A 17,980-nucleotide genomic window follows, 5' to 3' on the forward strand; every position below is an offset into this window, starting at 1 on the left:
CATATAACTAAACTATTGTTGTATGTAAAGTAAATACGATTTTTAAAATGTTTAAGAAGCTCCCTTTAAAATTAAATTAAAATGCAGAGCCCCCCGGACCAGCGTCCAGGACTCAGGCAGTGTGAGTGCCACTGAAAATCAGCTCGCGTGCTGCCTTCGGCATGCATGCCCTAGGTTGCCTACCCCTGCTGTATATCATAGGATCATGAAATCTGAGGGTAAAAAGACAAACCACATAAACTTCATAGTAGCAGGAAGGTATTTTCATTGTTTGAAAAAAAAAAATAAAATTCAAACTTTATCACATTAAAAACATTACATGAGAAGTAATAAACATATTTACACTTCTGGTTTGATTATAAATATACATTATATACAAAATAATGTTATAAAACGTAGAAAGTTCAGTGCTTCTGATTTTTTAAATTACTGAAATACGAGACTTCAAAATAAACTACAAACAGACAAACTAAAATCCATATTATTGATTTCTGAAGGTCATCTTCAAAATGATCTCTGTGGTCAGAGCAGAAGGTCAGTAGTGGACATTAGGACGGGACCTTGCCTGCACAGTTCAAGGCAGCAGATGGTCTAGTCCAATACTAGGATTTACAAGGTCAGGAACAGTAGTAGATAGCATAGTCCCAGGTTTCCTTGTATGAGATCTTGTTTCCTCCCTCTCCATTCCGCCCCACCTTGCAGTTTTCTTATCACTACAGTATGTCACAGCACTTTCCACTTGGCTGTCAAATATTATTGCTGTAAATGTATATATAAGATAGTCTATGTGCACTGAACCTACCAGTTCAGAACTGCACCTCTGCATTCAAGGAGTAGCTTCCCCATTTCCCTGTTGCTGTGGGCGGGAGAGAAACAAAGAGGACAAGCCTAGAGCCTTCAAATTATATTCTGAGTCTGTCCTTAAAGAGGGCCTCTCAGATGCTGCTTCTCTGTTGCGCATTTGGAACAGGGGTGAAAGGACTGTATGTGTAGGGGAGGAGAGGTGGTTTCTACAATAGGGAAGTAAAGGATAGGGAAATAAACCCCTCCCCCTCCTTTGAAAAGTAACAGCTAGGACTTTGAGACTATTTGCAGTTGAAGGTGGCACCTGATTCAGAATCAAAACACAAAATCCCAAGTCCTTGCCAAAAAAAAAAAAAAGCTGTCAGAAGAAAAACTTCACTTCTATTCACAATCATTGGTAGTGCAAAGGGCATAAAAAGAGCTGAGATAGCTCAGCATGTGTAGGTTCCAGTAGCTGATTGAGTTTAAACGCATTTGTAAGGCTTTCAGTTAGGGCTGGTATTATGTCTCTCCTCATACCGAGGGGAAAGAGGCAACAAACATTCATTACACAACCCCCTTCTCAGCAGTTTAAATTTGGAAGAGTCCGCTATCATTTCAGGGATGGAACTGTGTCCCAAATTACTGCTCGAGTCCAAAGTTCTCCAAAGCAACATCAAATGAGAGAAACAAATTCAGTATCCCTCTTCCCCATACCCGTTAAATTGCCTGAAATAAATGCAGCTGGAGCCAAGATGATGTAAATAAATGAGCAGCAGGAAGTGTCAACCACCCCTGCCCAATACTGGTCAGGTACTGCAAAAGAAGGCAGTCAAGTCTCTGTTTGAGCTCCCTAGATTCTGATACACTTTAGGCACTTTTAAACCTAAGAAAAAAATTGAGATCTTATTTATTCTGTATCCAATATCTGCATAGCAATGTATCTTTTTCTTCATGCATGTTTCCCACGGCAACATCTGCACATATAAGTGATAGTCAAGTGCCTTCTGCTCCAACTGGAATCTCTCAGAGTTAGAGTTTGGAAAGTCACAGGTCTGTCCATGAGGAACTGGCCTCAATATCATTTAAAAAGCTAGTCAAACAACAGTTTTTTCATTCTTCTCTCCTCTGCCCCTCTCTTTTCTATAGCCAATTAAATTCCTTGTATCAAATGTCAAACAAGGGCACTAAAAACAAAAAGGTGTATTGCATCTTTCGGTAAATTCACAGTCTGTCCAGTTCACCCAGTTCCAGCCTCCTCCTGAGAGCAGCAAGTTGCATATAATTAAAAAAAAATCCAATCCAGTTCTGAATTGTAAACAATGCAACAGAAACGTCCATCTCCTGGCATCACCAAATCTGAGGTGCATACAAACTGACCCTTCAGTTTTATACCTGTCAGGAAATAAAATAATTTTAAAAAGGATTGAGAAGAAGGTACCATGTGTAGAATATTGTAGATTTAAAACAAAACAAGCAAATCAATAAACCAAGTACATCCAAATCAAACTAATTTAAGCCAGAGGTTTCTGCAGCTTAATAATCACTACCCAGGGGATGAGGCTATCCCACTGACTCCCACAGGTCAGAGAATCAGTAGCTAACAGCTCTGCCCTATTTCAAGTAGTCTCACTTTCTACAGGTGAATTATCTGGTTTGAATGCAAGTTAATTTAGGTCAAAATTTTCAAATCCAGGTGCCTAAGTTCAGGCTTCCTAACCCAAATTTACCCGACTTTCAAAAGTGCTAAAAATCATCAGGCAGCACTCTTGAAAACCAGACCACTTTTATTTAAATGCCAAATATGGATTTAGGAGTTTAACTTTAGGCAGCCGGGTTTGAAAACATTAGGGGAGATTTTCAAAGGCACATATAGCAAGTAGGGCCTAACTCCCACTGATTGTTAGTAGGAATTAGGCATCTAACTGCCATATGTGCCTTTGAAAATTCTTTCCATTAGCCATAAGCTTTCTATTTTATCTGATTTGTATTCCCACTATTTTTCAGCTTGCCTTTTAAGTAGGAATCTTAGAGGAGCTAGAATTCTGTTGTACTGAGTGTTAATGCCACAGCAGATTTCTCCTCCCCTGGGCCCTCTGAAACTACAGGACCAAACTGGGCACATAGGCAGAAAAGTAGAAATAGAGAAAACTCAGTTCAAGGTACACCTCTACCCTGATATAACGCTGTCCTCGGGAGCCAAAAAAATCTTACCACGTTATAGGTGAAACCGCGTTATATCGAACTTGCTTTGATCCACCCCCTTGGAGCACTGCTTTACCGCGTTATAGTCGGGGTAGAGGTGTTTTTCTTCAGATAAGAAAGCCACCAGTTGGCATTAAATTGCCCTTAACTTCTCATTGGGCCTTTTTCCAAATGGTTGTTAGTCCCTCAGTAAATATTCAGTTCCTTAACAGCTTTTGTTTAAATTCTCAACACTACCCCACGCTGATCGGTTTCTGTATTGTCCCCTGGCCTCTCAGATAACACATCAAAATCTACACAAGTAACAGGATCCCATGTGGCAAGGGATTTAAGTGCCCTTCCCTGACTTGACTGCACTGGCACACACAATCGGCACTGCTGAGATTGATGCAGTAGCATCGATTTAGCAGGTCTTGTGAAGATGCAATAAGATGATGGCTGTACTCCACCTCCTCGAGAGGCAGAAGGTAAGTAAATCGGTCGGAGTGTCTTCCCGTCAACATAGTGCGGTGTAGACAGTGCATTAAATCGATGTAAGCTACGTCACTCAGGGGGGTGCTTTTTTCACACCCCTGAGTGATGTGACTTACATTGACTTAAGCGGTAGTGTAGACCAGGCCTCACAGTACTCTTACTGGTGCTTATTCAGCTATCTTACATCTATTGATGGAACTCCATAGCTATATCTGTGTTCCCATAGAACAGATGCCACCCCTGGATTATTCTCTTATGTCCTCTTGCTGTTGGGTGGCGGGGGGGAAGAGACTCTCCGAGCTTTATGTCTATGGTCTAGGATCTATCACTTTTTCATTTTGTGGACCATGTATATAAGAAAGTAATCTTATTTACCACTGCCCCACTACCTCCACTCATTAAACTTTTATGATCTGATTTTCAGTAGTGCTGGGCACCCTCAGCTCCCATTGACTTCACTTCTGAGCTTAGCACCTCTGAAAGAAATAAGTTAGACTACTTCCTATATCTCCCCTCTGGATTTTCTGTTTGTTCTGGTGCTGCTGTGGGCCACCAGAAAGAGTTCTATGTACCACTGATGGTCCGCCAATCATAGCCTTTGATCACGGTATAGATGAAAAGCAGAGGGTGCTTGAAATCCCGGCAATACAGCTGCCACCCTCTCAGACTTCAGTTCTGAAAGATGACTTGCCCTGTCACTCTGAATCAATGACTGCCTAGGTAGAGTCTTGGGGAACTGTGCACTTACCTCTGTGGCTATGACACACTCGTTACGCTCCTCTGTTATCACGAAGACAGACTGGTACATAGAATCCCTTGGAGAGCATATTGCTGATATCCTACATTCTGGCTTTTCACTAAGGGAGACACAGAGACAAAGTAAAAATCTAAGGACTCTGAAGATAATGAAATCCCTTATAAAGGTCTTCTAGAAATATCCATATGAGAAGGTAGAGGATGAATGGGAAGGGGAAGATGGGTAAAAAGATGAGGTAATACCCTGAATCAAGTAACAATCTTTGTTTCAGGTGTTCTCTACAATGAGCAGGAGGTTACAATTGAAAAGAGGATTCAGTACTGTCCTGCTACACTTCCACCGTGCCCTGTCTAATAATTTACTACTCAGCTCCATCTCCTGTCCCTTTTCATTTCCTGCAATGTCAGCATTACAATGCAGCATTTAAATCACATGTGAAATCCAAGTGAGAGATTTGTACCTATGTCAAAAGGCTGAACCAATGGAAACCCATCTTTTTCTCTCTTTGGCTGGAATATGGTTCTTATTCCAACCCCCCACCCCCACAAAACAGGATGTTCTTGGGAAGGCTGTCCTAATCTTTGCTTTATTAAGATCTGAAATAATTATTTTTAATCTCAATATAGATCCGTTCTTGTCTCTCCATCATCTAGTTGGGAAGGAAAGACTACTTATTTTCACGAATGGACTGATTGCCAATCCCATCCATTACCCAGACTGGCTGCATCCTGGGCAGAAAGAGAGTTTAATTGACAGGGACAGTAAAAATCATGCTCCAATCTGAAGATTCCCCACCTATCATCTATTTCCCCCCCACACTTCTGCTCCCTGAATGAAAAACTGCCTTTTCTCTCATATGCACCTTGGACAGATGTGGCTTAACAATTACCGGGAAAAACTGCACTCTTACCTGTATAATCGGAGGGGAGGCTTCTCTCCTAAACACTTTTCACTTTTATAATATTTATCTTCCTGTGTCCCTCTGCTTGGCAGATCCTTTACCAGGTTATAGTCCAATATATGGTTCTTAGGTTTGTAGTTTGATTTTTCCAGCCCACAGTCCACCTCTAGGTCTTTATTTTTATTGGTGTTTTTGAGCTGGGAAGCTGGAATAAGGTTGTCCTTCTGGAAATCAGACAGATTGTTCATTGTCTCCAAGTCCTGCTCTGGGTGCCTCCGCATCTGTCTGATGACCATAGCTATCATGCAGAATAATACAAGCAAAGCCACCAGTCCCACACCCATGGATATAGCTATCCAGGGAACAGGTTTAGGAGGATATGGAACGGGCACTGTATAAACCGGGAACTCACAACGGCTGCCCATGAAGCCATAAGGACAGTTACAAAGAAAGTTAGCATTATAAAGTCCATCATAGCACGTGGCCCCATTCTGGCATGGCCCAGAAGCACATTCATCTCTGGTTTTAATGTCACAGTTCCTGCCTGTGTAGCCTGGCAAGCAGGTGCAGGTATAGTCATTGATCAGGTCATGACAAGAGCCCCCGTTAGAACATGGATTCCTGGTACACTCGTTGATGTTTATCTCACATTTCTGACCAGAGAAACCAGCACGGCAGCGACACACACGGAGTTGACCCAAATCAAAGCAATGACCACCTGGAAAAAAATACAATAAAAAGTTTAGTCAGCAATGGACGTCATCCTGAACACTAAGTCACTTCCTCGGTAAGCAATTCATATTACTGCAACAGGCGGGAAATAGTTTTATATAAATACAACATGCATATTTTGAAAGCTCTACAAGTTGCCTAATCAAGCTATTGTGATTTATAATCAGGTCCTTTTAATATAATGGATACAAAACATTGCATACATGTTGGTCCCAGGATAATAGAGAGATAAGGTGGGTGACAAAATCTCTCTCACCAAAAGAAGTTAGTCCAATACAAGATATTGCCTCACCCACCTTGTCCCTTTAATATATAGGTAGTTTCATTTAGTCTGCACACTTCTCCCCTTTCCTCCTTCCCTTGATAAATCTCCTGCAATCTCTAATGCACTGGTAATTTACGTACAACATAACAATGTTGGTTCCTTCTGAGAGGCCAGGATAGGAAGTGAATATATAATCGGAGAGGTAGGCTGATAACACAGAGGATGGGCCAGAGATCAAATTAAAGATTTCCATCACTTTAGCACTGAAAGTGTGAAGGATCAAGAGATACATAGGATCTCCTGATGGGAAGACTTACCATTTGCACAAGGGTTGCTTGTGCATCTATCCACTTTCTTTTCACAGTTAGATCCTGTAAAGCCGAGAGGGCAACGGCAAGTGTAGCTGGCCCCTTGGTCCTTTTCCAAGCATGTGCCACCATTAAAACAAGGTGAGTCAACACAAGTCAAGGCACTATGCTCACAGTGAGCACCATAGTATCCAGGGGGGCATAGGCAATGGTAGCCATTCTCCATATCCTGCAAAATTAAAAACTTAACATTGGACTTTTGCTATTTGACTCCATTCGAAGGCAGTTACTCTCACGTATCCTCTGTTGATCAACAGCAAACTTTCTTCCATCCCGCCTCATCTACCTGATGGGAATGTATTGTTCTCTGCAGCCAGTGAAGTATTTAGAGGAAAAAAATGCAGACGGGACTCAGAGGGATTAAGTCACTAGACAGCAGAGTGGATTTGTTAAATCACTAGTCAGGAAGACTCTATTTAATCATGGATTTCTACATAAAAGTGCATTCTTGTTGGCTGTTATAACCTTAATACATATTCTTCACAACTCAGAAATAGATGTAGGTTTCATTTTTAGAAGGTACACACTATACATTTTTAAAGTGATTTATTTTGAAAACTTTTCAGGTTAATTTTACAGCTATATCAAAAAATGAATGATTGTTTGGTTATTTCATTTACCAAAGGTAATTGAAGCAGATATTTATGAAGTCATTGGGAGATGAACTATCTCCAATTCAATAGGTTAATCATTAATATTTAGAGGATTTTCTTGCCATGCTGTATTAAGAGGAGAACATCACCTGACAGACATTTAAATTGTTTTATTTAACTAAACAACAACTTTATGTATTCTGGATTTTTTTCAACAGCAAACATACAATATTTTAACAAAACAAGCATATGGATTTTTGAATTTAGTTAAACATTCAAGTTTTTTAAAATCAGGTTTGTTTTTGTTAAAATTGTTTTTAACTAAAAAGTTAAATGAATTTTAAAAAAATTAAATTGACTATGTCAGCCAGGTCAACATGAGAAACTTAAAATATTGACTTCTGCAGCTAACTCAGTTGTCTTCACCTTCATTTTCCTGTTTGTTCATAATCTGGAAAAGAAAAACAAGCTTTCCTGCTTTTTCAGATCCCAAACGATTTCTCAATTTGGAATGAATGTATTCTTTCTACACCGGCAGAAGAAGCTACTACTGTTAAAAGTGAGATTATCACTTCAACAGTCTTTGAATCCAAGTGATTAAGTGACTTCAGGCCCGCCCAGAGGATTCAGGGGGCCTGGGGCAAAGCAGGGGAGCTGCGGCACTTGTACTCACCCGGCGGCGGTCCGGGTCTTCGGCGGCGGGGGGGCCCCTTCAGTCACTCCGCATCTTCGGCAGCACTGAAGGGCCCTCCACCGCCAAAATGACGCCAAAGACCCGGACCACCGCCGGGCCAGGGCTCGCGGGGTCCCTGCGGGGCCCCGGGAAAATTGGCCCACTTGCCCCCCCGGGGCGGTCCTGAGTGACTTCCACCAGTTCACTGGTGTGACTTTCTTTAAAACATCATCAGCAAGCATATATTTCTTGAGTGGTTCTTATTCCCAAACTGGGTCTCTTTTATGGCCTGCTGCCATTATAGCTTTTCCCTTCTAATGAGAGAATGGTATGGTAGATCTCAAATCAATGAGAAAGACCTCAAGACTTCTGGCATATGCTGCTCAAACAGTTTCACTTTTGTTTTTACTGCCTGTCCCTCCCTTCTCACATTTATCTCCAGACTTCTTCTCCTTGTCCAGATCTATTCCGCCCCCAACAATCTTCTATTCATTGAACTTTTTGAAACTTTGCACTTTTAGGGAGAGGTAAGGGATTAACTGTGTACACAAATTTGCAGAGGGACAAATTTGTTGAGGTCTGTTATTTCTCACCTCTATATTATTTATTTATTTCAAAAACATTTTTGCTGTTAACAAGCATGTTATCTCTGGAGACACAAATCCACAGTTTGAGAACTGAAAAACTAAGCATCTCTGATGGTATCTTCTAGACCAGCGGTGGGCAAACTATGGCTCGCGGGCCACATCCGGCCCACGGGACCGTTGTGCCCGGCCCCTGAGCTCCTGGCCAGGGAGGCTATCCCCCAGCCCCTCCCACGCTGTTCCCCTTCCCCCGCAGCCTCAGCTCACTGTGCCGCAAGCGCACTGCTCTGGGCAGCAGGGCTGCAAGCTCCTGGGGTAGCGCAGCTGCAGCCCTGCCTGACTCGGTGCTCTGTGCTGCGTGGTGCAGCCCACGCTGCCAGCCACCAGTGCTCCAGGCAGAGCAGTAAGGGGGCAGGGAATGGTGGAGGGGGGTTGGATAGAGGGCAGGGGGGTGGTCTGGGGTTGGGGGTGTGGATAGGGGTGGGGATCAGGAGGGTTGAATACGGGGCGGGGGTTCCGAAGGGTGGTCAGGGAGAAGGGTTGGTTGGATGGGGGGGCAGTCAGGGGCAGGAGTTCCGGGGGCGGTCGGGGACAGGACGAAGGGGTGGTTGGATGGCGGAGGGGTCCCGGGGGGGAGGGTTGGATGGGGCAGTTAGGGGCGGGGGTCCGGGGGCGATCAGGGGACAGACAGCAGCGGGGGTGGATGAGGTAGGGGGGCATCAGGTGACGAGAAGCGGGGGGGGGGGTCAGATAAGGGGCGGGGGCCGGGCCACGCCTGGCTGTTTGGGGAGGCACAACCTCCCCTAATGGGCCCTCCATACAATTTCTGAAACCGGATGCGGCCTTCAGGCCAAAAAGTTTGCCCACCCCTGTTCTAGACTGAGCACCGAGTCCCATTGGGTAGATAGAAAGATTCATCTAAATAATTTATACAGAAGCCCCTGGAACCCCATAAGATTGGGTCCCTAATCCATGAACTATTGGAACTCATTTACAAAATGTTTCTTAAACATTACATGAATATATTGTCTCATACTATAGAATTAGAATTTATAATCCCTATTCCATGATGAGATATCTTTGAGCTATAATGTGTCTTAGTTTTTTCGTCAAAAAGCATTTCATAAAAAAAAAAATCTGATTTAAATAAAAAAATCCAATTTTTACAATTTTTTTTTTAAATCATTGATTTTTATCCACCCTGCTAGACAGCCACGTTCAGAGTAGGGGTAATCACTGAATTAGTCAAGCAGAACAGGTGCAACTGTGGGGATCCAAATGGCCAGCTAAACAAAGACACTACTAACTTTACCACTGTTTATTTAATAGGATCCCCAAGGCCCTCTTAGGCCTGCACTGTGTGGGGTATCTGATAACACAGTTGCAAGCTGCCCATTCATCCTCTGCATGGCAGCCCATTTCTGGTGAGGACCAATTTAGCTACTCTATGAAGAGACCCACCTGTAAACCGTAATGAAACCCTCTGCTATTTCTGAGTGTGATCCTTGTGAGCCCTTGGGGGTGAACAGCGGGGCTTAATGCACTGGCTTCAGGCAGAATATACAGAGCACATTTGATATCCATGATCTATTGTTCTTTTTCAACAGGTAAAATTAATGACTGAATGGTTCTGCAAATATATTGAAACACTAGACAGCAGAACGCTCTAAAATGCATAAGCTTGTTGTACAGAAGTTTTAATAGATTATACTCCTCTAGTGTAATGCAGGTTTACTCCTTTATTGATGGCTAAAAAGGTTTTAGTGCATTTCTGTATGCATTTTGGTTTGAGGAAGTTTATTTTTGATATTTATTCTCTTACTAGGCCAGCATCTTGCATGGATTTCATAATGGCCTCCCCAGCAAGGCTCAGTTGACTAGTTTTGATCTAGGCAATACATCTCTTCCTATAGTAAACTTCCTCCCCTGACACTTCCAGGAAAGGTTCAGTATGATATCTGAGAGCTTTAGTAATGGACCTGTCAACTATCAGATTCCCATTGTGTTGTTACCAAGCCATTTTTTAAAAGGAATACTTGTGTTTGTTTCACAGACTGGCTTCCCATTTAAAATTAGCTCTTACCGTGCAACTACCACCATTCCTACAGGGGTTGCTGTCACACTCGCTGATTTCATGTTCACAGTCAACACCAGTGAAACCAGGTTTGCATGAACATGTGTAACTGCCTTGGCCAGTGTTCAGACAAGTAGCTCCATTTTTGCATGGTTTGTGGTGGGTGCAGTAGTTGAGATCTGCAAAGACAAATGTTAGAAATTTTGACAACCTAATAGAACCCACTCATTTGCCAAAATATGACAGCACAAAACGTGAAAACAAACATTTTAGACAGCAAAAAAATAGAGTTTTAGCTAAGAGGGTTTTCATTTTGTTGTCAGCAGAATGAATACAGATTATTTAACTCTCCAAATCACCAATAAATCTGTTATTTCTCCCATCACAGTATATCTAAGCTCCAAAATGTGGAAGACCTGGCAAACCTTTAACTGTATAAGTGCCTTAAGTATACTCTCCCCTGTGTGTGTGTATAAACCCATTAGCCTTAATGGGATTTAGATGTGCACTTATCAAGTTGAAAAGTGTACATCCTGTGAAAGACAACACATGCCTTGACAAACTTAACAATAAGCCTTGCCTTATTCACACTTAAGAAACCTAACCGTATCACAACCATCTCCGCAGCTATTTACATTGTTTTACAACCGTAGTTTATGATCTCAGTTTCAACGATATAACTATGGCCTTGAGGACACATTCGGTTGGCTAAAGTTCAGAGATTCAATGGGTGAGCAAGTAAAGTGGTCTGGTATCCCTTAAAACAGAACCTCTGCTTTTCAAGCTTGCTCTAGGAGTTTTCTCACACACTCCAGACTCATGACGAGTTTACTTCCTCATGTGTAGAAATAAGGAAGGCTCAAATGGCGGTATTTACTTCTGTTGGAGTTAGTAAACTGCTTTATTTCTACTAATAAATAGCTGAACTTACAGTTCTTGTTTGAACAAGCAAAAAGACTGCATATTCAGCATTTCAACCAGTTTTTAAAGAAAAAGCCAAAATTAAAAAAAAGTTAATTTATGTTTTCATGTATACTATTAATAAAGTATGACAGTTAGCATGAGAGAGACTTTCAACAAATTGTTGTCTATTGACATTTCACTGGAAGAGATTTAGTCCAGATGCTCTGGGTTAGGGCTTGTCTACACAAACAATTAGTTCAAGACAAGCTAGGAGGTGAATCTATCCTGCACTAACTAACCTGCTGTGGAGTAACTGTCCATATGCACCCTGCTGAGGCACATTAACAATTGGTTAGAGCACTCTAATTTTTTCAAGGATTAGAGCAGTCTGCAAGGAGGCTAGTGGGGGTGAGGGGGTAGATTCACACCCCAGCTTGCAGCGAATTAAATGTTTGTGTAGACAAGCCTTTACATTTCTTAGCTCAGTACCATGAAATACACAAACTAACCTTGGTCACAGAAGAGGCCACCCCAGCCTTCATCACATATGCACTGCCACTGTGTTTTACAAGTCCCGTGGCGGCAGCCTATATGAGGAATGCACTCATCACAATAACGGCCTTGCCAGCCAGGACGACAGCTAGAAAAAAAAATAATTAAAATGTTAATTACTATAAAAGGTTAAAGTTGCTGTCAAGTTCAGGTTGAGATCATCATCTACTCACATGCACTCTCCTGGCTTGTTGCAATATCCATTTTGCTCAGTACAACCAGACAGACAGATGGCTATAACAAAAAAAAACACAACAGAAAGATTTAAATACATCTGGCAATATAGTTTACACTTTAAAAAAAATAAAAATTGCTTTTTAATAAATATATTGAAACCTACAACACACTTTAAAACTTTCATTTAAAAATTCAGATCACAGGCATCTTTGGAGCAGAAAGAAGTGAACCAGAGAAAGCCAGCATTTGCTGTGAACAGAGGTGTCCTTTAGTTTTTCTGTTTACACAACAAACATGGCCTCCTGCTTCTTTAAAGCTTGAGGAAAAAAACAAGAAGAGGTGGCCGTGTCCTCTCACTATTGCATCTCCTCTGGGGGTAGCAGTGGTGAAAGAATGAGCACAGGCAAGCTGCTGTCATTTCAACTCACAATATAGATGCCACAGTGGTTACAACGTTGCTATCCTGTCTACCCTAGCTCTCATCATTGCTGCCACCTGTGGAATTGCACCAGAACTACCAGAAGCTGAAAGTGTTGAGGGGGAGGAAGGAAGCCACTGTAGGCAAGGCCTCATTAGGCACGTCTTTTTCTTTCCAGTGCTGTGAGCCTAGGGGTCAGTGTGAGGCCGGGCTCGGTGTAGCTCTATTATTTAACTGTGTAAATGGGGTTGGAGACAGGACCTGTTTGTTAGGCCTTGGCTACAGCTAGGAAAAAAGGTTTGTTCTAATCAACTGCTAGGGCTAAGGCAGGGCTAAGCCCTAATGAAGACAAGGCAGCGCATGAGAGAAACTCTCTTTAGCGCCTAGCCCTGCTAGCACGTGTGCGAACTACACTTGTCTTCACTAGGCTCTCCCTGGACTCTGCTATGGGGGGCTAGCGAGGCGTGGCACGATCACCCCGCTTCCCAGTCAATACCCCCTCTAGGGGCGAGAGGGGGCGGCCTGGCCGCTAGAAAGAGGAGCTAACAGCCGCAGGATCACCCCGCGGATCAGCATGGGGGAGGGCGCGCTGATGGCCGCCCTGGGAGTTGAATCACCGGCCCCAGAGGGTTCGCGGCTGGGAAGAGGCTGGAGGGGGGAGCCCGGGGTTAGGGGAAGGCGGCTCGCCCCCGCCCCGCCACTACTCCCTGTGGCGCCGGCACACGGCAGTGCCACGCGCTCCGAGCTCGCAGCCTGTTGGTTTCTGCAGCACGCGTTAGCTCTAGCGCGCGCCCTTTGCTCCCTGCACCCTCCGGAGCAGCGCTCGAGGACTTCCCCGCCCCCAGGCGCTGGCACGCGCCGCTTTCAGCTTTACCACCTATGGGCAGCCCGGCAACAGGCGCGAGGCGGCAGCGGCTGCCCACGCAGCAGCCCCGCCCCTCAGGTGGGGCCGATAGGATTCCTGGAAGGGAGCGCTGTGGCAGTGCAGGGGAGGGGTGTGTCGGGATCCCCCTGCCCGGAGCGGCGGGCGGTGTCACTTACGCTCGGTGCAGTACTCGCCGGTCCAGCCCGGCAGGCAGGCCACGCTGCCGTCCGGCTCGCACACGTAGTGGCCGAAGGTGTCGTTGCGGCGCTTGCAGAGGCGGGAGCAGCTGTCCCCGTAGTAGTGCTCGCTGCAGATCACCCGGTAGGAGAACCGCAGCTGGGTCTGCGAGCTGCTCTGCTCGTCCTGGGACCAGTTCTCGCCCACCGCCAGCGGCCGCCGGATCGACACCTGACTGATCAGCCACTCCTTGGCCGGGGCCCGAGAACCTGCGGCACACACACAGCTCGGGCTCAGTGCTGCTGCGAGATACAGCCCTCTCCAGCTCCCCCGCACTGCATCCCCGAGCCAGTGCACCCCCAACCGGTGCCACCCCACAGCGCATCTCATTGTCATCCCAGAGCTGTACCCTGACTCTATGCTACACCCCACAGTGCCATCTCCTCAACCAGTGCCACTCGCAACTGCTCAACGCAACTAGTGGCACCACCTCGGCTAAATATCAAAATGTTAAAGATTTCTAAAAACTAAACAATGCACTTTACTTTATCGATGTAATGGCACCGATCCTGATCCCAGTGATAGCATTACTATTTTTCCATTTAAATGAAAAAAGGACCAAGGTCGGGCCCGGAAACTGCATTAATCATAGCAACACGTAAACATCATTGTATTGTTTACGTCAGATAAAGGGATAATTTATCTGACGTAACTGGAGGGACAATTTCAAAGAAGCATGGTGCATTCTGCCATTTGTTTGCATGCGATAGGGAAAAAGGCACACACAATGTGCTAATGCAAAGCGTACCAGCGTGGAGTTCAGGAACAGCACTTCAGCTATTGTCTCCAGTATCAATGATTATTAACCATGAACCTAAGAGGCTTTGCAGAAAGCTTTTCAAAGTGAGAACAGTTGTGCTGTTGAAATATCCTTTTCCTCTATGTCAGAAAAACATCCCAAAGCCATTATTCCTTTTCCAAAGGGCGGAATTTGAAAAAGGTGTAAAATACAGGAAAAGGCAGTCATGACTTTTTGGCAGCCTTGTAGTTTTCTCACCAAAGAGCTCCTTTCTTTCCCACGCCAAAAATAAACTGGAGGAAACGCAATTGTGTTGGAGATTAGGTAGGGGACAAAATCAAAGCAAACCTGATGGATATCATTTAGGGAATAGCTCCCGATTGTAGGATAAAGCTAGCACCGAGATTATAGTATAAACATCGGAATTCAATAAGGTCAATTTAGTTTACTTTAAAACTTTTCTAGTGACGTTGACAGGTTAACTATTTCGGATTAGTTTACAGACAAGTATCGAATTTTAGGAAACGGTCGCCCCCTCGTGATTGCTAAGTGCAGTGTCATATTCACCTTCTGGAAGGTAATTTGCAGGAGCATGCCAGGCTTCAATGATCAGTGAGAAAGTTCCCTGCGAATGGAAACAAAACATAAGTGAGAGGAAGATACAGAATGTAAGACAAGCGAGATCTTGAGTTAGATTGATCAGAAAAGGTTTTGGTCTGTCACAGAGTCTTCCTTGCAGCTGAAACAATTGGGTGAAACAAGGAAACCGTAGTGCTGCCAGGTCGGAGATATACATTTTAATTAATCTAATTGCAGATAGCATTACTTTGTCCGAGTCAATGAAACGGAGCTTCCTTAGGGCTGTTTTCATCTCTTGGGAAAACGTTTCTCGTGTCTTTCACTGACAAGGGCATTTTATTTTTCTTTTGATGGTTAGAAGGTTTCTCTCAACCCCTCCCCACCCACCCCCCTCTCTCTCTCACACACACACGTTTTGTTGTATGCAAATTTTCCCAGCTTGCATGTATGTACATCTCTCTTCAAGTAATACTGACATCTATGCTTATAGACTGGATGTAATATTCCATCTCTTTCTTCTTTTCAAGGAAGTTATGGAAATAAGTCTAAGGACGAAAGTAGTTTGTTTTCACTAAAGATTAACAGCGCACTCTGTTTAACCTTTTATCCCCCCTCCATAAAATTTAAATCATGTTTAAGGTGGGATCTCACCGGCCACGTGAAGTTGAAGGGTAACTTAATGGGGCTTCCAAATCTCTCTGTTTCTTTGACGCTGAAGGAGTTTACTCCCAGGACTGGTGTGACGATGCTCCCGAAAGTACAGGAACCCGGAGAGACCACTGCCTGAAAATGCTTCAGACAGACGCGAAAGAAGGTCCTACAGTGGGGCGAACACGGTTTTCCGCTAGCCAGGGACCCCTGGCTATTCGCAAATTCGTGCAGCTCCAGTTGGAAGACGCCAGAGCCGGACACCCTCTGCACAAAGAAGAGACATACAAAAGAGCCACATCAGCGCTTACCCCAGGTTTTGCCATACAACTAGCTTCCATCACCCAATTACATTTAGGACCACTCATTCAGTGAACCCCCCCTTTTTTTTTCAATGCGTGATTACCTGCTGCAAAATCATTAACAGAAACGTCAAGCCAAAGATGCGCAAAGCTGCCATCCTCCTGTTATTCAAGGCTTCACACTTTTACTGGGAATTGGGTTTAATTTTCCTCCGATATTCCTCAATTGGTCCAAGTAAATGCTTCTTCCTTGAGACAAAAAGTCGTCACAGCAATTCAGATAGAACACCCTGTCCTTCCAATTATTCCTCAAGCACCGGCAGAAAATGGAAGGTATAATCCAGGTGTTTAAACCATCCCCCTCTGGGAATTAATCCTGCAGCCAACGAGCAAACTCTGATTGCTTTAGTCGCCTTTATAAACTCCAAAGCCGAGTGGATTTGGTGAGAGACGCACAGGGGGAGTGTTTAGTGTTGAACCGCTCCTCCTTCACCGGAGCTAACAGCGCTCAGTAAATGGAAAACTTGCTTCCCTTCGAGCTGTTTATATAGTTGCCTCTTGTCCTCGCAAGCTCATTATGTAAACTGTCAGTCAGACTCACGGGCGATCCCTCCCCCTTTTTCATCTTTCCTTTCTGGAAAAAGAACCCAATGTTGTGGAGAGCCCTCATATCCAGAATTAATACCCTGCTGCTGCTGCTGCTGCTGCACTGACCACCAAGGAGTCGAGCTGATGATTAACAAGCCAAGCATCTGTTGAGATATTTACAGCACTCACACTGGGAGACTTCCATCGAAAATCAGACGCTTTTCCAAGGAGAGAAGCTTCCAAAAGTAGCCAAACAATAGAGGCTAAAATATGAAAAATATGTTTTTTATTTTACCCTATCGCCATTCAGCTTCAATTTCCTCCCGGAGACAAACGATTGCTAAAGACAAACATTGCACAAAGTAGTACAGCCCTTTAGTGACGAAGTTACCTGCCTTGCCAACTTGTGGTGATAGCAGGTAGAAAGTAAAAGTAAAATCGTGCTTATAAGAACTTGAAACACTGTAAATTTTGTCACCGCTCTAAACTCCTGCAATTTTGCCTCTCCCTATCCTCCTGGATCACACATGTTAATCTTGAGGTACACGTGCCGAAGGCCTCTGGGCATCTGAGTTCGCTCTTTTAGTTATTTTAAATCACAATTAAGGAAATTCACCAGACAGTCAAGAGCGGGAGCAGAAAAAATTAAACAAACAACCACAAACCTCCATCCACATTCTCATTTGCTCTCTCAAGCTCAATTTGGTTCTGTCTTTAATTTCTGCCTAACCGTTTAAAGGGGGGTCCTGTAACAGGTCACAATGCTGGCAAATCGGTTACAAAATCAAGCAAGCCATTTTGCTTCAAAAGCCTGGAATCCGTTTGCCCACGGCCACATTCATGTTGACAAGATAAACACAGGTGAAGGAGACCTTCAGGGAAAGTTAAATCAAACTGGAACTGGGAAAATGTAAGGTCGGCTTGGATTATTTTGGGGACAAACCTAGCAAATCACTATAGAGTTTGTCAAACAGATTTTTAGTGGCTATTTTTGGGATAAGAGTTGTCCCCTGCTAGTTGTAAGGCTGGCGTGTGTCAGTAAAGCCGCCTGATTGCAATGTGTGCTTATTGTTGGGTCGCGTGTCCCTCATTAAAGCCAAGCACAGAGAAGGCCTTTCATGTGGCTTTTTATTTCAGCTTGTTAAAAGGAGGGGGTTGGGGGAAGATAAACCTTCAGCTGTATGATAATGAGGTCTTGCCACCTTTACACCACGGCCTAGCTCATAAGGCTATAACCCTTTCTGCTGCAGATCACCTGTATAACAACCAGTTGGTCCAATCATTTGGAAAATGTTCTGTCAATCCGTTATACACTTTTATATAAAGGTGTTTCAATACAATTCGAACTCCCAAATCCACTCTCTCTGAAAAGCCCGGAACCTCGCTTATTTTGATGGGAGGAAACCGATAAATAGATGTGCAAATGCGATCTAAACTGAGATGATTGTTTAGCCTCATTCTTAGATTTTCATCAAGTCACTTGTTTTTAGAAGAGCTTTGGGACTTGGAGCAGCAAAACTTGGAGGGTGAAGGGGGATAGAACTTTTGTGAAGAAATATCACT

At 43.9% G+C, this 17,980-nt stretch overlaps 1 protein-coding gene across 3 annotated transcripts; it reads right to left on the minus strand.

The window, feature by feature from the left end:
* Nucleotides 1–248: 248 nt before the first annotated feature.
* Nucleotides 249–16,362, minus strand: DLL4 (delta like canonical Notch ligand 4). 3 transcript variants are annotated; one of them, XM_005284686.5, is made up of 11 exons: nt 15,934–16,362; nt 15,531–15,794; nt 14,868–14,925; nt 13,501–13,770; nt 12,038–12,098; nt 11,822–11,952; nt 10,419–10,588; nt 6,435–6,654; nt 5,130–5,838; nt 4,211–4,319; nt 249–2,178 (listed from the first exon to the last, which is right to left on the minus strand). In XM_005284686.5, the coding sequence occupies exons 1-11, from the start codon at nt 15,985–15,987 to the stop codon at nt 2,173–2,175; spliced, it is 2,052 nt and encodes a 683-aa protein (XP_005284743.2). In that variant the 5' UTR covers nt 15,988–16,362; the 3' UTR covers nt 249–2,172. The 3 variants fall into 3 exon arrangements, 2 of the variants coding, with proteins under 2 accessions (XP_005284743.2, XP_042705431.2); XR_010600642.1 differs by lacking the exon at nt 6,435–6,654 and having other exon boundaries at nt 15,934–16,128; XM_042849497.2 differs by lacking the exon at nt 13,501–13,770 and having other exon boundaries at nt 15,934–16,128.
* Nucleotides 16,363–17,980: the final 1,618 nt, after the last annotated feature.

This window comes from Chrysemys picta, chromosome 4, assembly GCF_011386835.1.
Source record: "Chrysemys picta bellii isolate R12L10 chromosome 4, ASM1138683v2, whole genome shotgun sequence".
Classification (NCBI taxonomy): Eukaryota; Metazoa; Chordata; order Testudines; family Emydidae; genus Chrysemys; species Chrysemys picta.

Coding starts and splice junctions, on each gene's coding strand:
- DLL4 (XM_005284686.5), bottom strand. CDS start 15,987: ATGGCAGCTTTGCGCATCTTTGGCTTGACGTTTCTGTTAATGATTTTG. Junction 13,771..14,867: donor TGCAAATTACCTTCCAGAAG/GTGAATATGACA, acceptor TGTGTGCCGCAG/GTTCTCGGGCCCCGGCCAAG. Junction 6,655..10,418: donor GGAATGGTGGTAGTTGCACG/GTAAGAGCTAAT, acceptor TTAATTTTGCAG/GATATGGAGAATGGCTACCA.